General features: G+C 37.9%; 1 protein-coding gene and 1 long non-coding RNA gene across 12 annotated transcripts in view; both read right to left on the reverse strand.

Moving 5' to 3' along the window:
* Positions 1 to 21153, reverse strand: part of LOC116698725 (uncharacterized) — a 350926-nt gene that overhangs the window by 249637 nt on the left and 80136 nt on the right. The window lies entirely within an intron of this gene.
* LOC116698701 (myosin IXb) overlaps positions 1 to 21153 on the reverse strand; it is a 31023-nt gene that overhangs the window by 4273 nt on the left and 5597 nt on the right. For 8 of the 11 annotated variants that reach the window (XM_032530795.1, XM_032530797.1, XM_032530793.1 and 5 more), the window contains 33 exons: positions 18582 to 18676; positions 18324 to 18386; positions 17911 to 18010; positions 17037 to 17134; positions 15174 to 15297; positions 14742 to 14831; positions 14463 to 14579; positions 13907 to 14041; positions 13367 to 13488; positions 12807 to 12948; positions 12309 to 12498; positions 12100 to 12148; positions 11551 to 11637; positions 11389 to 11428; positions 11048 to 11170; positions 10763 to 10843; positions 10547 to 10657; positions 9509 to 9631; positions 8943 to 9092; positions 8578 to 8723; positions 7618 to 7950; positions 6481 to 6562; positions 6046 to 6243; positions 4398 to 4519; positions 4214 to 4290; positions 3318 to 3502; positions 2591 to 2698; positions 2205 to 2372; positions 2059 to 2094; positions 1852 to 1963; positions 1668 to 1741; positions 1356 to 1548; positions 609 to 737 (listed from right to left, as the gene is read on the reverse strand). In XM_032530795.1, the coding sequence (XP_032386686.1) occupies positions 609 to 737; positions 1356 to 1548; positions 1668 to 1741; positions 1852 to 1963; positions 2059 to 2094; positions 2205 to 2372; positions 2591 to 2698; positions 3318 to 3502; positions 4214 to 4290; positions 4398 to 4519; positions 6046 to 6243; positions 6481 to 6562; positions 7618 to 7950; positions 8578 to 8723; positions 8943 to 9092; positions 9509 to 9631; positions 10547 to 10657; positions 10763 to 10843; positions 11048 to 11170; positions 11389 to 11428; positions 11551 to 11637; positions 12100 to 12148; positions 12309 to 12498; positions 12807 to 12948; positions 13367 to 13488; positions 13907 to 14041; positions 14463 to 14579; positions 14742 to 14831; positions 15174 to 15297; positions 17037 to 17134; positions 17911 to 18010; positions 18324 to 18386; positions 18582 to 18676 (4003 nt within the window). The remainder of the gene's footprint in view (positions 1 to 608; positions 738 to 1355; positions 1549 to 1667; positions 1742 to 1851; positions 1964 to 2058; positions 2095 to 2204; positions 2373 to 2590; positions 2699 to 3317; positions 3503 to 4213; positions 4291 to 4397; positions 4520 to 6045; positions 6244 to 6480; positions 6563 to 7617; positions 7951 to 8577; positions 8724 to 8942; positions 9093 to 9508; positions 9632 to 10546; positions 10658 to 10762; positions 10844 to 11047; positions 11171 to 11388; positions 11429 to 11550; positions 11638 to 12099; positions 12149 to 12308; positions 12499 to 12806; positions 12949 to 13366; positions 13489 to 13906; positions 14042 to 14462; positions 14580 to 14741; positions 14832 to 15173; positions 15298 to 17036; positions 17135 to 17910; positions 18011 to 18323; positions 18387 to 18581; positions 18677 to 21153) is intronic. The other 3 variants (XM_032530799.1, XM_032530796.1, XM_032530800.1) reach the window with 2 other exon arrangements.

Raw genomic sequence — 21153 nt, forward strand, 5'->3', positions numbered from 1 at the left:
TCATATATAAAGTACAGCTTAAACAATTACTCTTATTTATTGATTAACAAAAAAAGAATCTGCAACTATTTTGATCATTTAAAGTGCTCATATTGTGCTCATTTTTAGGTTCATAATTGTATATAGAGGTTGTACCAGAATATGTTTATTATAATATGTTTTAGCTACAGAGAATCTCACTTCTCTTCCGTCTTTGCTGAGAATCGCACATGCGCAGTAAGTATTGCTAGCTTGTCAGTTGCAGAGCATATGGGAGTGCCACGCTAGCAGCTAGGCAAGCATTATAACGTGTTACAAAGTGACGCACATTCGTCACAGAGGTAAAGGCTGGACTACAATAGAGCAGTTTGGAGCAGTTTGGGAACAGTGTTTTCTCTGGACTGTAAGACGATAAGTCCCTTTGGGGTGGTCTTTGGGCTTTTTCACTTTGGAAACCTATAACGTGCACAAAAAAAGATATATAACACAATAAAGGAAAAGGAAAAAGCCAAAAAGCACAATATAAGCACTTTAAGTAATTTTTCAAAAAACAAATCACTAGTAGCAGATTCACCAATGCGGGGATTTTCTGTTTATTTCTGTTTAACATACTATCAATATTTACTCACCAACGGCATGCAGAAAGTCGCTGTAGAGGGAAAAGGTCATGAGAGGGTCCGGTAGCTCTCTAAGCCAACGTTTAACCAGACCTGTGATGGTGTGGATGGGATAGTTGTCTAAACATGGTCCCTCAGGATCTGATTCAAGACAGAACACACAGATGAAAACACACCAAAAAAATTAAAAAAAAAAAATTCTGTGCTTTTCATTATTCACAGTCAGGTGAAAATGTTTTTTTTTTTTTCCATCAAATGTGATATTATTGGTTGAGCCTGGATAGCTCAGTTGATAGAGTGAGCGCCAATGTACAGAGGTTTACTCCTTTACACAGCGGGCCCGGGTTCGACTCTGACCTGCGGCCCTTTGCTGCATGTCATTTTTCCTCTCTCTCTCCCCCCTTTCATGTCTTTGGCTGTCCTGTCAAAATATAGGCCAAAAATGCCCCCAAAAATAATCTAAAAAAATAAATATGATCTATCATATGTTTTAAGCTATAATTATTCTTAATTTGAACTGTTAAGAAAAACACGTAAATATATGAATTAAAAGAGACTAGACTAAGAAAGACAAAAAAATAAGAAAATATAGGAAATTAACAGAGAGAGAGAGAGAGAGAGAAAAAGAGAGAAAGAAAATCTCAAGTGTCTCCCTGTTAGATAAAGTCTTTTTTTTTACAAAAAGAATAAACTGTAGCTGACTTAATCTGTTGTTGAAAGACATTTCAAGTTTCAACTGGTGTGCAAAGAATTCCTTACCAGTCGCCAGAATCTGGTGGAGCTCCCTTGCGCGGCAGGTTGAGCCCGACTTGCGGTAAATACCCTCTGTGTACAGACCGTTTAGCTCGATGTGCATCAGCAACAACTCCACCACTTTTGGCACAGGGTTGGCTTTACTGGTGAGGACACACACTTGCACCCCAAAGTGAAGGGAGCCTGGTATACTGTCAACCTATCACAAGGAAACACAAGAGAAGAATACATGAGAGAATTATGGACAGAGAGTTTTGAGTTTTATTCATTTCATCATACTATAGTATTTGTTAGAGTTCTTAAAATGTCAGTTCTTACCTGCCTGGCACATCGGGTCAAGCAATTTGTGGTGATTTTGGTCAGACATTTCTTGTGACATATTAACTTGCAAGCTAAAATTAAAATAAAAAAACAGAAGAAAGTTCAATTTAATTGTTTCCTCTTGTATTTTTTTTCTAAAAAAGCTGTCACATTTTGTGGTCTTGCAGCGCTTTGAACTCACCACTGCACATATAGGCTTTCTCCATTCCCCAGATGTAGGAGGTACACAAGTCACAGGACTGCATGATGTTCACTTGGTATGTGCTGAACAGGTGATCCAGAGGATTATCAGGCTGTAGAGAGAGGATGCACATACAATGCACTGGGATGATTTACTTGGATGTATAATGCAGAAACTTCACAATTTAGGTAAAGATATTTAACTTACACAAGGGTCCATTTTTTTCCTCCTTTTCTTCGTCATCTTGGTGGCATGAAAAAAGCCATAAGTAAAATATAGGAGTAAGTCAAGTGATAATTTACACTCCTCAAGCAGTTTCGAGACCGATGATTGACTGAAATTCTCTAATTTACCTTAGCTGGTTCCGACTCCCCTCGTTTTAGCTCGCCCCTGATAAAGCCGTCGAGCACAGACTGAAACAAGTTGACCACCAGCGAGACTTCTGTCTTTGTCGACCCTGCTAGTGTGTTCACTTTGTTCTGGTAGCCCTTCATCAGATCTTTGTATCCAATTTGGGGCTTCTGTTTGTCACAAAAGGGGTAAATAAATGCTTAAATAAACTTGAATTAAACTACAGTCCAACATCTGAAACACTGTAAACGAATTGCATAAGGTAACAGAAGTAATAACTAATGCTCCTACAATGATCATGAAGGAAAAGACAAGTTGGTAAAAGCTGTAAAAGAATGTAGACTCTGGACTAAACGTTATATTGTACAGAGCAAGAAGCTGAACTGACCTGGAGAGAGTACATTCCTTTAATGGTATCTCTGAACTGCATGGTGGCTGTGAGGAAGATGCTCTCTGTTGGCGACAGATCTTTTATTCTACTTCGCAGCTCATTCACCTGAAGACAAAGATGAGGAATATATTAACATTTGCAGAGGATTTAAAACATTATGACAACAATATAACAATTTATATTAACTATTCCACTATCAAAACATACTAAAATTAAATATGTACATAAGGAATTATAATGCATGTAAATAACTAAACAAGTTAAAATTAAAAGTGACCTATAAATTGTATGTACCTATGAATATCAAAACAAAAAATGTTAAAACTACTTTTAATTTATTATTACACAGTGGCGTTTGTCCCAGTTACACTTTAGTTTTATTATGTCACTTTTAATAACACTGTTGTTGTTGGTAATCCCTGCCACATCGCACCTTAGCCACTTACATCGCCCCATTGATGACAGTTGAATGTACGTGTGTGTATGTGTATGTGTGAGATATAAATGTAAATATGCATACTGTGCATAGATAAAATGTGTGAAGTGTAAGAATGTGTAAAAGAACTTGGCTACATTATCTGAAAACAATGCACAAAGCTGCACATCTACAGTACAAACAAGCGAGAGCCATATGTGTGTCAATATCTTAAAGTGCTATTAATAAAGTCTGAGTTAGCGGTTATCGGCTGTGCTCCAGATTCCCGTCCTCAAGTGATGATCTCACCTGATTGCCGAGGAATTCGTCGAGGTTTCGCAGCTCTTTGGGGTCAGTGATCTCACGCTCCAGAGACGAGTTACCCTGCAATGCCCGTGTGGCCCGGCTGATTCGAGTGGACGGGTTGTGACCGACCCTCTCACTGTTCTGGTTTGGCATGTGGTAGTGAGATGGAGTGTAGCTGGGCAACGTGACTGCAGTCAGATGAGGAAGATGTGGCATTATTTGTCTAAAATGACAATTAAAAGTTATAACCCTATATCTACTGTTGATGTACAGGACACTCTGGAGCCTCTTCAAGAAGACCTTGTTTTACACATGTTGCTGACCAGAAAATAACCTCCAGATGGCAGTAAAGAGAGAAAGTGTGTTAACCAGCTATGTATGATGATACACTGTGACCTCCACTTGTGAGGTCTAGTAAACAAGAAAGATTCCATGCAGAAAGCTATGACACTGGAATTGTTTCCTTTTTCCTCTTTCCTTTAGTTAGATACAGGGGCGGCTGTGGCTCAGTGGTAGAGCGGTTGCCTGCCAATTGGAAGGTTGGTGGTCCCCGCCCCTGCAGTCATTGTCGAAGTGTCCTTGGGCAAGACACTGAACCCTGAGTTGCCCCCGGTGCTGCGCATCGGAGAGTGAATGTGTGTGAGTGTTTATCTGATGAGCAGGTGGCACCTTGTACGGCAGCCCCGGCCACAGTGTATGAATGTGTGTGAATGGTGAATGTTTCCTGTAGATGTAAAAGCGCTTTGAGCAGTTGTTAAGACTGGAAAAGCGCTATATAAATACAGCACATTTACATTTACATTTACATACAACATTACTTATTTAAAGTGCACTTTATGTGTACATTTAAAATATCTGCATTGTACATTAAATATATTAAGATTGCTGCTTTTGGTTACCCAATTTATCTGACGGAGAGTCGTTGACCGGGGAATGTTTAGGTCGCTTTTTCAGGAATTTACCAAGAAACCCAATCCTGTAGAAAAGACAGTCTATATCACCTCCAGGCAGCATCATATCAAATAAACATGACAAAACTCAAAACATTGAGCAATTTCATTTGAACAGAGTGGAGGGTTTTACCTCTCAGGAGTTGTGAGTTGTAATTGGTTAGATCCCTGTGGTCCCGATCCTTGTTGTCCCGACAACTCATTGGTGCTTCTGGCAGGAAAACTGAACCTTGACCCATCAGTTTCTACTGGTATCTGCAAAAGTATGAAAACATTTCAAAAAACATTTTACAAGAAAACCAAATGTGCTGTTCTGTTAGTTCAAGTTAGTTGCCCGGCAGCGGCTGCACCACATCTCCCCTACCACCACCACCAAACCAGGCCACGTAAACATGATAAAATATTAGCAACATAGCGATAGTCCATTTTTGACTCATGCAAAGCTGCACTGTCTCCTGCCACCAGCTAAACTTTGACCTTTTTTGGTTTAATTAGTAGTGGCAACCGGAAGAAGGCCTAAAAGTCAAAGTGCTATACAAACTCCTCCTAGAGATTTTATCAGATCGACTTCAAATTTGGCCGGTGTCATCTAAAAATGATGAAAAGTTATAAAAGGCAAAACTTTTCATCAAACGGTGCGGCCATGGTGGCTATTTTGAGCATTTATTGCTGAACAAAGAAGTTGTTGCAACTTTAGTGTACATTGTCCAGGCCTGAGGATATTTATAGGCCAAAATTGACTTTTGGTTATAGCACCCCCTGCTGGCAACAGGAAATCAGCCTTATATGACAAATATCATCCGATTTACATGAAACTTATGTGTGGTCGACATGTAATACTGAGCCGCCCCCTATACTTCAACCACGCTCCCTTTCATAACATTTGAACCGTTTAAGGTAGACCATTGTGTGAGGTGTCATTTGAACTCAGGAGAGAGTTTCTTCTTCATTGGTGAGGGTTCGGCCTGCCCACTATGCTTAGGGCACGCCCACTTTCATAACATTTGAACCGTTTAAGGTAGACCATTGGGTGAGGTATCATTGAACTCAGCGGAGAGTTTCTTCTTCATTGATGATGATTTTTCCCGCCCCCAATGTTTAAACCACTGCCCCTTTCATAACTGGTGACCCATTTAAGGTAGAGTCTTGTGTGAGGTATCACTGAACTCAGCAGAGAGTTTATTTTTGACTGGTGATGGTTTGCCCCAATCCCTATGCTTTGGCAGCAGAGGCACGAGATCCTTTCCAACGCTGCTTGCAGCTTTAATTATTGATTATGATTTTTGTGAATAACGGTATTCAAGTATGTATGCCACCTAAATCTAAAAAATTTATAATATTAAGGTGTGTTTATGACTTAATAAATCAAATGACTTACATATGATAATTTCCCTATAGTATAATAACATTATAATATGTTATATTTTACTATCATTTTTGTATTGGAAACATAATCAGATTGAACAGAAATTAAGCAATACACAAAAATGATTAAAGTCACAATCCCTGTCTTAATTTTGAAGTGACCAGCAACCCGTAAAAAGCAATTCACCCTATTCCACAGGGAATCAGAATTATACCTGCTGGGCTACAGCTCATTTGGGCAAAGAGACAAAAAAGATCAGAAATGAGCTTTGGAAATGGGCTTTGAAATTTTCTTTTTCTTTTTTGGAAGCAACAGCCCTTTTTTCCTCCTGGGTTGCAGAGCAGAAATGGGACATACACATGCAAGGCCTGCATGCAGAGCAGAGTTGTGGTCAAAACGTCCCTTTGGTCAGTACCTTGACCTGGGATTTGTGGGCCCGGATATCCCCGCAACTGGCTGAGCTCTTCAGGCTGGACCCATGGGGACTGATGGGAGGCAGAGGATAGCTCCAGTACTCGCTTTCCTTGGAGTCCCCAAAGTTAACCATCAAACCGCTGCGGGCGTAGGCTAAGCGCCGTTTATGTTTGGGCAGCTTGCAAAGACGCGCCTTGACCTGATTGGGTCAGGAAAGGTGATATGGCACACACTGAGAGGCCTTCTTTTTGATTCATGTATAAGGAGCCTCTATTTGTGTGTTTTTCAGCTTACATAACTACAGTTGTTTGAAAATCCAATGCTCACATTTATTGTTGTACAAGACAATATCAACAACTGTATGAGAAGCAAAAAGGAAAATGGATTAAATGATCTTGTGTTTTGGATTATGCAATAACATATCGACAAAGGTTACCTCATTGATAGAGGGTGAGCTATCAGAGCCAGATGAGCTGATCTTGGTCAGTTGATCAACAGACATTGACATCCCTTTGCACCTGTGTTGCAGAAGGAAATTGAAGCAGAACTGTGGACTGTTGTGGGACTAAAACAAAACACTTTGCAATTATTGGTAACAGTATCAAGATATACATTTTGAGAAAGTATTGCAATTAATGCTGTCAGTTAAACATGTTAATGGCGTTAACGCAAACCCATTTTAACACCGTACATTTTTTTGATCACCAGATTATCGTTCTTTTTGGCCTAGCAAATTTTGTAGTTTTTTTTCCACATGCTTTTGCAACAACTAGTAACATTAGAAAAACTACAACATCACAGCAGCTTTAGCTAAAACAGAAACAAAACAGGCAAGCCGCACACTTGTTTGGGCTTGCGAGCTGGCCAAAGAGTAGTAACGTCACGTTTTGAGTGGATGGCGAGCGTGAGACGCCAAAATAGATGCCAATAAGATTCTGAATGAAAAATTTAGTTTTTAAAAGTTGCCAAATGGTTCAATTGACAAGACCAAAGTTATCTGTGTGTTTTGTTGTTAGCTATCATCGCAGCACGGTGATGGCCAAGCACACAGCTGATGCCAATTCTCCGCCCCCTCGTCAAAGTATTTGTTTTTACCTGTTTATTGATGGACAGTGTTACATTGTGTGAGAGATTCAAAGTGTGAATGTTCTCACTTTCAAGTGTGAAAAGTGAGAATGTTACGTGTTAATTTGAACACTACAGTAGGGTATATGCCAATGCTGTTTTCAATGGAAAAAAACATTTGCACAAAGTAAGCCGATCCACTTTTCCATGTTGATAAGAGCATTAACATGAGAAAAAAAAAATAACGGCACAAAAAGAAACTAAGGGACACTTAGAATAGATACAAATGTGTGATTAATTGCGATCAATTGCAACTTAACTAGGACATTAATGTAATTAGTTGCGATTAAATACTTTAATCGTTTGACAGCACTAATTTCAATGTAAACATCTTGTTATGAGATAGACAATAGATACAAACATAGAAACTTAAAACACCTTGTTGGGACCATATAAACAGAACACCAACATTTGTTCAGAAAGATTTCTAGTAGTTCAGGATGCTTACAGAAGCGTATCTTTCTGATCATGTCGTCGTCTTCGTATTTCTGGACTTGATTCATCGGTCAGTTCGCCCTCGCTCTGTCTTTCCTTCCACCTCTCGGCCTTCTTCTTGATGCCCCCCATATCTTTGTAGCGCTGAAGCGAGCTGCTCTTAGAGGGGCTGTTGGAGCCATCATCAATGCCAACTTTAGAGTCCAGTGGGAGGGAGAGGGGTCTGTTGAGAAGAGGAGGGGATCCTCTGCCCTCTGGTTTCTCCTGGCTCCTGGACCTCTGCTGGGTTATTTTGGGGCTGAGCTCCACTTTGTGCTGCCTCTTAAACTCCTTTGTTTTCAAGCTGCTATGTAAGAACCAAATCAGACTGGCATCACAGCAACATATTCATAATATAAATGCTAATGCTTTATCGGATTTGATTTTAATTCCACCAAAATGAACTGTCTAGTTCTAACAAACTAAAAGTCTAACTAAAAATGATTTGCTGATTCAAACCATTGCCTGAATAATATTCTACCCGTTACACACCTGAATACAACATTCACTGCCAGATAGACACACCTAATAAAAAATTTGCTATGGGGGTGTGAAATACAGTATATTATCTATCTAAAGAGTGGCTTGAAATCAATGCAATCTGTGTGATGTGCAGGATTTAAGTAAAGGCCCATTGTGTAGCTTGGACATTATGTTGCAACAACTCTGAGGTTTCTTTTTTTCATATAGCTTCTGTGGATTTAAATGATAATTTAAAAAAAAAAGACCAGCACACCATTTGATGTGGTTTTGACTTAACATTCAGTCCACCAAGTCCATCAACCTTCTATGTGTTGGCCTCCATTTTTAAGTTGTGCAGTTGCCTTTTTACTTTATTTAAAACAAGTAAAACTCTACTAAAGTGACATTTTATTCAATAAGAACAACTGGTGCTCCTACAATGCAAGCAGTGTACGTTTAGTGGTACGTATACCTGTCCCGTCCAGGCCGGGTCTTAGTCGTGTTCTCATCATCCTCTGTCTTATGTTGGTGCTTTGGTGCCTTCAGGGAACTCCTCCATGCAGTCTGAATCACTGTAGCGGCTCTGTTTTGTTTCTCGTAAAATTCACGCCAGCTCCTCTGAAAAACACCACAAATCCTCCGTCAACATAAGTCTGCTGTGGCTTTATTTGTTCTTGACAATTTGGGAATATTTGTTTTTGATGGGGGAAGCAGGGAAGCCAAAGAGACAGACTATCTACAACATCCTTGGAAACCTGTGATGGGATACATGTTTTATTGTCTAGTAGTCTCAATGAGGAAATTTCCAATTGTATCTTTTTATACCATAAATACTACCTGTATAATCCTAGAGGCATCTCTGTTTTGCAGGAAGTGCATCCTCATCAGACAGGTACGGAACCACCGCTGCAGGATGATGATGTGTCGCATCACTTCTTTGTTAAGAGTGTCTTGGAGCAGTTGCCTCTCCTTCTCCTTTAGGAACACCTAAGTAGATGAAAGAAAGGCACACAAATTATGAAACCATTGGGAACACTTTGTATTCTGTGGTACATTTTAATACATGCATTACTGATTATGTGACTTTATAGCGTTTTTATGAAGCATGAAATCTGCAATGTCTTTTTAGGAAGTGACAGAGTTCTCCGATTCATGACAATTTTCTCCAAAAAGAGACAATAACCGTTTGCCTTAAAATACATGTTGATGTTCACAAAATTCTTCATGTCATTTTTGAGATATTTTAAATTCAAAACACATTACAGAAACATGGGTACATGCAGTACTCATGGATGGGCTCAGTTTGAAGTAAGTTTCCAACCATGGGAAAGTTACCTTCATCCCCTGGCCATTATGGTAAGTTAAGATCAGAATAAATTACTAATATGATAAAGAGTAGTTACCTTGGTTTTTCCTATTTGATAGGTGGTCTTATCCAACTCCATCCTTTCCAACAGTTCATTTATGTGCCCAGGTGTTACCGTAGCTCCTTTTGGAAGCAACATTCTGAACTTCTCAACAAATTCCTGTCATAAAGAAAAAACTGTATCAGAAGTGCAAATTGGTATCAGAAGAGAATATCACAAGTGAGTTAGATTTGATGTTCATTCTAAATTCCTTTAATGTAATGCATATTCCTTTGAACGCTAGAAAAGCCATCTGTAAGTGCAGGCAATGATCTACCGCGGCACAGAGTTTAAAAAAAAGGAAAAAAAAGAAAATCTAAGAATGATACAAGAAGTTATAGTACTGTGCCCTGCCCTCTAAAACCAGACTGAAACAGACTAAAAATGGAAGCTCTAAACAGAAACAACTTTAAATGATCATTTATCAGAAATTTCACACCTTTGACAGACATAGTTTGCAGTTTAGGATATTGGTCTATTAAGATATCGCTCATGTAGGGGTACAACATGTGCCATAATCCAAATTCTGGGAACTATACCAGAGGAAATTGAAAGATAGAAAATATGAATTGTTTGCTCTAAGATGATATTGGTTGAGAGCCTAAGAAAAAAGGGGTCCAAATTGTCCGCCAGAAACATTGTCGGTACATTTCCTTGGACTGCTAATAAGGAGCATATTTCAGGATCAATGATAAATGTTTTGTATGAATGACAATGATTACACTGTCATCAGTTGGAGGTGAATCTAATTCCATATTCTCAAAAAGGTGACCAGCTGAACTAATCTCTTTATTGTCAGGCAATAGCCTTGATCTGGGTAACAGATTAGAGTTTAGAGCCTTCCAAAAAAATGCAGGGTTTGAGTATGAGCTAAAGACTAAGTCCAGAAAATACTCAGATTTGGTCTAAAAACTCCACAATCGGAATTACTTCCAGAAGGACCAGACTTTGTTTCTTTCCAAACAAAATTAGACTTTGTTTCTGTTACTGTATATATAAAAACAAACACATCATCATTCTCAAATAATTGCCCACCTTGAATGTGTAGGTGGCACTGTAGCCAGACTTTTGGATGTTAACCATCTGCAGTATGCCTGTGTATTTGATTTGCTGTAGCACGAGTTTATCATCAAAGTGCAGTTTCTTCTGCAAAAACAAAACATTTTCCCAAGTGATGAACTGTGTTATCCATTCCAACATGTACAATAAGACGAGATTTTAAAAAATTATGTTACAAAAATATGATGTTACCTTTTCATTATTGGAGCGAACACAGAAAATAAAGAATGGCTCGGCTTTTTCAACATTCTCTATCAGCCTTCTGAGTGAGGCCTGTGAGATACAGAAGATCAGTGAGTGATGGTTATTGGTTTAATTATTATGACAGCAGGAAGTGACTCTTAACTTTCAAATAATTGATATCTCATTTTTGAGATTACACTTAAATCTTTCCTTACCACATTTGTCACATTAAGTCATGATTTAAGTTTATGAAAGAAAGCAATAATAGTCAGCAAAGGTACAGAGAGAACAAACCTGAAACTGAGTGCCAACTGTTGGGGGTTTTGTGTGCCGATGAGGGTGGAAGATGAATTTGCTGGTTCGGTCATGCGCGGCCAGAGCAACAATATGTCGGAGGGAATGCAAATCCATGAGGTTCTGTTTAATAAAACATAAAAAAAAGTCTGTGAGATTTCTGAATCCAAAATCTAAAGGACTAATGGACACATGGATAAATGGATAAACTGAAGAATGAACAAACAATGAATCTCTCTTTCACTTTTAAGATGTACAACCATCTCCGTAGAAGTGCTGCTTTGGAAATGATTTAAAAAGCTCTGAGCTCCATCAACACTGCACCCTTTATTACACGTTACCTTGGGAATGAGCTGCTTCTGTCGACCAGCTCGACTTTTCCTACAGAAAATACAAACAAAATGAGGCTACAATTAACATACAGCTCCTCCTGGAAATTAAAAAACAACAACATAACACTCTAAAATCAGTGTGTTTAAACCAAAGCCACGAGGCCCACTTACTTTCTATTTTCATAATTGACAAAGATGTCTTCAAATACGTCAAGAGGAGTTTCATCGGAACGATCAAAGGAGAAATCCAGAGTCATGCTGTTGGTTTAAATATCAGAGAGGTACTTCAACTTTATCAGCAAATAGTCTGCCTCATTTTCACATTATGTAATATTTCACATCTTTCTTTTTTTAAATGTGCAATTGTGATAGTTGTTTTTAGTGAACTCTTGTTGTGGTCTTGTGTGTATGTAATATGGTCTTAGGTCTCTCTTTCAAAAGAGATCTTGATCTCAGAGAAAATGTCCTGTATGTATAACGCTTAATCAAACAGCTATCTAAGACTAAATAAATTACCCATTACCCAATCTGGATGGCTGATGGCTAAAGTTTTTAATCAATTGTTAATTTTCTAAAACAGAAAATGCCTGCCTGATTTAAGACCTGTTGTCAGTTTGAACACATTTGGTTGTATCAAAAAGAAAATCAAATTTGAATAGAGACATGTCAGTGGCAGTAAAACTAAAACCCAGAGTGAATACATGAGTGTAGTAAATTTACCTGGACAGTCTCTCTTTGAAGGTCTTGCGGGAGCTACGTCTGGCAGATACTGTGGTGAGTCATTCAGAAAAACAGTTAAATAAACATGTAATAAAAATTCCTGCAAAGACACATCTGCTGTTTTTTTTGAAAATTTAAACAGGGTGAATTATTTATGTTGCTGGTTGCAGCCAAAATTTGCAGCTTAATTATCAACTAAAGCAACCTACTCGATTGTGCCCTCTGGCGTCCCAGTTTCTTGAATACTGTGAGGATGCGGATGGTGGCTCGGAGGACTCCCCATCTGAACAGAGCTTCTGGACTGGATGCAACCAAGTGATGCACAAATGACCGCTCACTGCTCCGTAGAAGTGATATAACTTCAGGACGCATGTGCTCTGTGTTTTTCTGCCGGAAATCCTGAAGAACAAGAAATATCCCAATTAACATGCTGTCTTCTTTTATTCTTGATGTAGTTACACAAAACAGAGATCCACATGAATTACGAGTATTCACAAATTTAAACTTCACAACAGTATTCTTGGTGGAGGGAGCAGCAATAATCATTTACTTAGTTCAAAGAATTCCAGGTTTTTCCCACGGTGGCTTATCTAACAAGGCTACAGCAGACCCTCACTATGTTACAGTGTGCATTTATTGAATTTCAAATGTTTCTTATTTACTTTGTAGAACAAACATGTTTGCAGTGTGGGAAATATATACTCCACCTTGATGTGATATTTAACCCTTCCAGCAAAGTGTTGAATGACAAAAGTCAGCTCTTTATTCAAGGAGGGCACAAAGAATGGGTTGTTCCGATGTTGCTGCTTAAAGTTGTCCAACAGGGTTTCATCTGTGGCCTTAGGAAGGCTGATGATACACAAAGAGAGAGACAGAATATTAATATCAACATATGGTATATGGGAAAGAAATTTAGACCGACTTAGGTCAACAGCAGGTCAACAGCAACAGAAATGACACTGGGCAACTGATGCGGACTTGCTGAGATGATATGATAATACACAAGTCCAGCTGGATTTCTTGTCATGACTGGTCAGCTGACACAGAACAGATGGTGTTTGTCATTTATTGTTCAAAAAAGGAATAATTCTTTTCTTTTCTGCTGAAACATTTTGTAAGAGTAACCAGACTGACCAGTTTGTCCTTACATTGTATTGAAATGTTTTTTGCAAATGCCTTGATTTTTTTTGACCTGTATAATATTACCATTATATGTCGAGTGTGAGAAATCACCGCAGGGATCATGTTACAAGCAAAGTTCACCTACTTGCTCTCCTTATCCAGCAAGTTAAAGAGTCCTGTAGACTTCTCACTGATCAGTTGAATGCAGCCAGTGTTGTCAGTGTAGTCAATGTTTTTCCAGGTGATGCCCTCTGACAGATAATCTTCCTGGAATATATTTGATCACATTTACATAATTAGGTTGCTATGGGAAAGTGAATGTAAATCTCTGTGGCACTGACAAAAAAAAGATTAGTAACAGTCAAACAGTATGTACAGTACTTGCATGTTTTAAGACTCCTAAATGCCAACTGGATTAAAAAAAATATTTGAAAAAATAAAAGCACCAAGAAACACTTAAAGGACTGCTTAATGGTATATTAAACCGTAGAATGTCTCTCGGAATTTCGATAACATAATTTCAGTTAATTAAAGACTTCTGCAGGCACAGTGATAACCCAGCCACTGCACAGGTTCCAAATACAATAGGACATCCAACAACAAAGTGCCACCCATGCCAAGTCCAAATAAACAATGAATACTAACCACCTCTGAATTTCATGAAAGATTAAAATAAATGACATACTTGCTCAAGCTTGAAGATGTGCTGGTTTATGTAATACTGCAGTTTCTCATTAGTGTAGTTGATGCACAGCTGTTCAAAGCTATTTGTCTGGAGGTTCTCAAATCCAAACATATCCAAAACACCGATGGACAAACACTAAAAACAAAAGAGGAATATTCATAACCCACATATAAAAAGGCAGAACACAGAAAACCAGATCATTTTATTAATTATTTGCATTAATTCTGCACATTACTGCTAAACCTACAGTATGTATATACGTATGAAAGTATTGTTGATCAATAATGCAACTTTGACTTCAGATACATGAATGCACGGACATTTTATAATCCCGTTTGGCATTGTACGGCATTGTACTTAAAGAATTGTAATTGAAGAATGACATTCAATTAATTCCAGTGGCAAATTAACTTTAAAGTTAAAAATCATGCAATTTCCTTTTTTTTTTTTTTTTTTTTTTAAGGACCATTTGGAAGAACTATTTTACTCTCTTCCAATTGAATTAAAAAGTAAGTCTCCAGCAGTCAATATTGCAGTCTTTGTCTGTGTAACTTACAGAGATGGACTCTTCCATGTCTCGTCTGTTGAGCATTGCATGGTTGATGTGAAGGAGGATCCAGTCAAACAGAGCACTGTATAAAGACTTGGCCATGGACTCCCGCACTGTGGGGGCCTAAATGTACAGAGACATCAAACAAAGCAAATTACATCTTTAACTCAAATGAAAAAAAGTTGTTGCAGACCACAACTCAAAATATACACATTATTATATTCATATAATATTTAATAATTTCACTTAAAGGGGAAGCCTTAATACTAAATCTAAACTCTATACCACTTGTAGAGTGTACTGTGAAACTACGATGGTGTTGGCGGTCACTATCCTCCTCTTGGTCAAAGTCTTCACCAGTAGCTCCTTTTTCACCTTGGAAAAAAAAAATATAAACAAATCATTATACACTTCCACAACACTGTAACATATATCAATCACACAGAAAATCCCTACTAACTACTGTACTTGACAAACAAAACAAGTTGGAACAACTTTGTTCTTATAACAATACAAAGAGCCAATTAGGCGTAGCAATGACACAGTTCATCTCTAGGAGTTGGACTTCTAGAGATGAAAATATTCTCAAACTATTGGGATTTCATCAAAAATAGGGTTTTTGTTGAACACTAGAAATCAACCAGAAACTATTGATAATTCCAGATGATGATGTGGCAGTTAGCATACAAAACCAACCATTTCATATCAGAAACCTACTTTGAGAAGGTCCGACAGTGTGGACAAAACTTCATCAGGTCCAACCTCCAGGACTTCAGAGTTCTCTGACAGTCTGTATGTCACATTGCCCAGTAGCAGGATGGCAGAGAGGATGGAAAATATGCTGCACATTGGAAATACACAGACACAAACAGGTATCTTATTTATGTCTGAAAAGCATCTACTAAAGTTTTACTTCCTGTATATTTTCAGTTGCACTGCTGCATTTTACTTAAAGCTGCAGTGGGTAGAATAAAAAAGGCAGAATTTGAAGTAGAGTGAGGCCTCTTACTGAAGCCTGGATTACAAAATGCTGAAAGAATATGACAGAAATACTGCCCAACAAAGCCAAAAATAAAGTTCCTACCACAGCTTTAAGTATATTCTGTGAAGGGCATAAGTCCCAATATCCACTTTAACAACAAATCTGACTGACGTGTTTTGTATTTGTTTTGGTCTTCAAATCTAACTTCAGTTTAACACGATCTAACTTTTGTTTTTAGAGCCTAGTGCATTTGTAGCCGACTAACAGCTTAACATTGCTGAAATAAATGTAAAATGGCAAAATATTTTGATGCCACTGTTTTTTTCTGTATAAATTTAAATTTTCCTGTACTTGCGTTTCAAACATTCAGCGTTTAATGCATATACCATTGTGTGGGAGTAGTGAGCAGGGGTGAATGTTACAAATTAAAAGGTACTCTTGTTTCTCTTTGTGTAGTTAAGCATTTTTGTATCTTGGCATACATTAGGGGTCATGTTGCTGATATTGTAAAACAAGTGTGCACTACACTTTCAGAACAAATATTACTGGGACCACTACAGAAAACTGCAGATGAAAATTTCATATCCAGGAATTCACATTAGAAGACACTACTACCGACTAGTCTTGTAACAATTTAGAACATTGACCAAACACGGTCCAGCCATCTACTTGTCTTGTTTTATTTTGATATATCTCTTCAGCTACATCAGTCAACAAGGCCTACAAACATGTACATGCAGTTCCAGAGACACTTAGTTAGTTCAGCTTACTGTTAATGTAAGGAAAATTATGCCTTGACAAATTATTCGACTTAACAGAATTCATAGCTATTTTTATGGAATTTACTTTGTGTGCAAATACGTCTCTACTGGATCTTTGTGACTGCCCTGTAGGCTTGTATGAAGCCCTTTATTAAAAGGAAAAATTAGCATTTTAATTTGTCCGTAGTTTCTGACTTTATGCATGTTAGGTTTCCATTACTCTAAATATTTACTCGCTTTAACAGTTACTGTCTTCAGTGTGGTTATTCACCAGGAGGACCAACCTGCACAGGTTACAAACTATGCTGCTAGCTCTTTTATGTGTATGCAGCGTCTAAATGCAGCCAGGCAGTTGTTGACATGCCATGTGCAATTTTCCCCTGCTTGACTTGACAAGCTCTGACCTGTTACTGACACCAGTATAGAAAGCAGAAACCAATTTCTCAAATTTCTTGTCCTACCTACGTAATTGTTTAGATTTCTACAGCTAACTGAAAGTTGGGCAGCATCACTGTAAACCCAGTGAAATGTTGTCAGGCCGTGTACAGAAAATATTTCTCTTTCAAATATTTCTGTAATTCGAATCTTTCTTCAACCTTTCAAAGAGACTAAGTGAGTGGGCGTTACTGTTAGTATATACATTCCTGAGACAATCTTAACCTCCTTGCATGTGCTGTTGTGTTCTTGATGAAAAATCTTTTTATTTTGCAGAAACAAAGTGTTTCATCCATTAACTCTTTTGAGTTTTCCCTAAAAGGTCAGTGTAGTTACACGGATCAATTTGACTCCAGCATGCAGCATTCCAGTTGTGTTGTTCATTATTAAACTCATACATACTGTTTCTTGGTGGAGGACAGGAAGCCAACCATCTCCATAGCTTGATGGAGCCTCTTATACTCATGTCCAAGTTTCTCCTCATCTAAATGGAGGTCTTCCTGGAAAACAATCAGATACGGTGAGAAAGGGGAGAAATATTAAGCACAACCACAGAGGTGTATACAATTCATTGATTTTCCTGTTTTTATTTGAGGATTTTATCTGACATGTTATTTGTATGTGTTCTCTATAAATTAAATAACTTCACTAGAATAGATTTTCCAAGTTGTGTTCAAATCTCAAATTGACTTTCAAAAGCTTAAAATTTGTATCGCTTTGATAGTTGTGTTGTTCAGTCTTCAGGGACACACATGTTAAAATTCAGTGAGTGACAACAAATGATGCTACAACTGACTGAGCTAAAATGCTTTATCAATTAATTTTCTAATGTCTGAGCAAAGCAATAACAAAAACGTACAGTAGTTAGTCATTAGAATGAATTGCGACTGCAGCTGGAGCACTATAAATCCTAAATCAAGAGCTACTAAAAACAAACCAAAGGGAAAAAAGGCTCTACACATATCCAAATTCAGACAGAACAATCATTTGTGGTGTCAGCAAGACATAAATAAACAGGACTAAACAGGCAAAGGTATCAGGATGTGAACATGGCTTTCAATCCTCAATATAATAAAATGATTTTGAGTGAAAGCAGGTGCACTGTAAGCCTAGTTGAAGTGCAGTTGAAAGGTTAATAGATATTATGAGTCTGTCTCTGTAAAACATCTACCACTGGTTTTCCTCCTGTTTGATAACAAATGACACACCATGTCTTATATTCATGCTCCCCTGTCTCTATCGCTGCTGATGTAAATTGTGTGTGGATCAAAAGTACCTGCTTGAGGTAGAGATAATCTTGTGGCTTTAATAGATGAAACTCCTCCTGCTCTTCTTTGGACGCACCCACCAGCAGATAGTAAAACACGTGGTAGTTCCTGCGGGTCAGAGGTCACAGCGTCGATACACTCAGGGCTCACATTAGGTTTTATTTCACCTCTATTATTTACTAAACCTTTAACTGCACACAGCGGTGTTAAGGTTAAGGTTAGGTTACAATGAGCCTCATCCAAAGTGTTTTTAGGGTCTGCTTTTAATGGCTTATATTAGAATTCAGGGTTCAGGTACAATTTGGTGATAATGTGAACAAGGTTGGTACCAGTTATGTATTAATTTCCTTGTCCAGATTTTGAATGTTTGAATAAAAAATAAAAAGTGAACTAGGATTGTTTCTGTGAGTCTTTATTATACCTCTCCTTTTGATCTCTGGACACCAGGCGGCACTTTTCTAGTAGGTACTTCTCAATAACTGCACTGCAAGAGACACAAGAAGAGAAGGTCAACTAAGCCTGTGCAACTTTGGTGTGGTTGCCGACATTGTGCCACAAGAAGAAAAATTGTTAAATGTTACAAATATATCAACCAAGATAAACTGTACTGCAGAAGCCTTGAAGATTCACTAAATGAGTAGAGAAGGTTGGTGAGTAAAAATAAAACATGGTGCCTTACCCTCTGATGACACCACTCTCCAGATAGTTGAGCTGGATGAACATCCCAAAGCGACTGGAGTTGTTATTCTCTGCAGTCTTAGCGTTGCTAAAGGCCTGTTTGAAACACAGCAAACATAAGTTTTCACTAGAGTAAACAGACAAATTGTTTCGCAGAGACTCTGGAAACCAGACCTAAACATAGCAAATGTTAATCAAATAAATCCCTTGGGTTTGTGTTAGCAGCCTTATGAAACACTGAAGATCCAGTTGGTCCGACTCTGAACTAAGGCTGCAACTGACAATTATCATTATCAATAATGGGTTGATTATTTTCTCGATCGATTCATTTTTGGTCTGTAAGTGTCACACAATGGTGAAACATGTCCATCACAACTTCCCAGAACCCAAAGGGGTTGTCTTTAAATTGATTGTTTGACCAACTAACATTCTCAAACCAAATATATCAACTTTACTTGAATTAAAGTCCAGAAGAAAATCCAATTTTGAGAGACTGAAACCATAGAATTTAGATTTCTTTCTTTCTAAAAACAAGACTCAAAACCATTAATCAATTTATAAATAGTTGCCGTTAATTTGATTAAAGTTGATCGACTAATTAAGTAATTTACCAATTGTTGCAGCTTTACTCTGAACGCAAGCAAAGCCACTCTCATGAGTCTGTAACAACATCGGAGAATCAATCAGTATTAAGACAAATTAAAAAAAACGATTGAAGACAATATTAGAAGGTATTCTCCAACTGATGTTAGTAAGTGTGTAAGTAAATAATAACTTAAAGAAACTGTTTAAAACCAAACAGCAGTAATGCATTGCTGTTCTAAAACAGATAAACAGAGTGGAGTTTGACATTCTGCTCTGTTCGGCTGGTTCGATTACATTTCAGTGAAAAAAGTAATTTCTCTACTGCAGTACTTTTAGGAAACTGTTACTGTTGCTCCAATGTAATCACTGGGTAAACAAATCAATCAAGCTGATGATTGTTTGATTGATGAGTCAACCACCACAAAATGTACAGCTATCTTAACAAATTAATTGTTAATTGTTCATTTGTTATCAAGTAAGCACACCCAAAGAAATTTACTCGTTCCTGCAACTCCCACATGAGGAGTATCAGCTTCTGTTCCATATCATAACAAATTAAATACCTTCATTTCTTTTTTAATTACATTTAATTGTTGTTCAAAGTTGGTAATTTAAAGCCATCTCTGAACCTTAGCATTTCAACAACAACAAAAAACTGCTAGAGTAATCAATGATTTAGATAATAATTTGCCACAGCCCAAGAGGAAACGTAACGATTTATCTCACAGTTGCACGGATTGTTATTCTGTGACCTGAGACTGTAACTAAGGTTCTCCCTCATTCCTGCGTGAGCTATGCTGAGCGTCATGTCTTAACAGGCCACAGCAATTCTTACGTAGACAGTGGGCAGCACACTGTACTGATCGCACGCTGGCAGGTATACCTTTCAATTGCTGGAATGTTCCTACCCTGTACACCTCTGTAAAACCAGTAAATAATTTTCAACCAGATCAATAAAACTTTTATGAAGAAGTTGGAAAACTATGAAAGGCATGTGGAAAAAAGACAATATGTGGAGGAGGGAGAGAAACAGGTGTTTGCCACATCCCAGTTTAGAGATGGGATCCTAAGGGACGCTATCACAAAGAAGGCCAGGTTGAACTTGCTCCTACTCCCTAACAGAGACAAAAACTAAGAAGGATGCATTCAGGTAGTGAAGGAAAAAAAAAATCTAAGTATTTCACCAAAGATTTGGCCTCAAAAAACTGCAACGAAGTGGGAAATACCAGCAGGAAAACTGATAAATAATCTACATATTAACGGATAATAATAGTTGTTAGAATCTACCCTGATACATCTAACATCATTTTATTTGTATGGCCATCTGATTAACTACAAAGTCAATCAAGCTGCTAAAAAGAACAAGAGTTGGAGTTTAATGGAGTTTATAACTCTTCAGCAATGTCTACTTGGCCAGTCATCACTATTGCATAAAACTGTGTTTAAACCAGGTAACTTAAAGAGTAATGTTTTTATAAATGATGTGATCATGCGGTATTAACAGACTTTGAGAGTTACAAAAGGACCACCTGAATATTGCAATAAACAACCAATGCAACTGTTGCAAAATGAATTGTGGGATTCTGAAGGCAGCAAATGATATACACAAAAGAAGAAAATATTGGGATAGAAAATGGTTTCATTAATGAAAAATGGGACCAAATTCCGCCTTGTAATGCAGACCTCAGAGAATATATATGATTACTGAATTGAAACACAGTTGAAGAGAGAAGAAGCAGAGAAAGAGTGCGTTTGTCAGAATGGGGTTTAAGCAAAGAGAGAAAGAAAAAGAGAATGGAAGTGGTTATATACTTTGTTGTGTGGGTTTGCCCGGAGGCCTGGGTGAGCCTGTTCTGACACGTTCCTGCTTCTCTTCTTTCTCTGGTATTCCCTCAAAGACAACGCCCTGCAAATTTCCTCTGTGGAGCTCAGCAACAACCACCCGCCATAAAAAGCAAGGCGCGGTCCCCTGCTGGCTATTGACTGCA

This window comes from Etheostoma spectabile, chromosome 12 (assembly GCF_008692095.1).
Source record: "Etheostoma spectabile isolate EspeVRDwgs_2016 chromosome 12, UIUC_Espe_1.0, whole genome shotgun sequence".
In the NCBI taxonomy this organism is placed as follows: domain Eukaryota; kingdom Metazoa; phylum Chordata; class Actinopteri; order Perciformes; family Percidae; genus Etheostoma; species Etheostoma spectabile.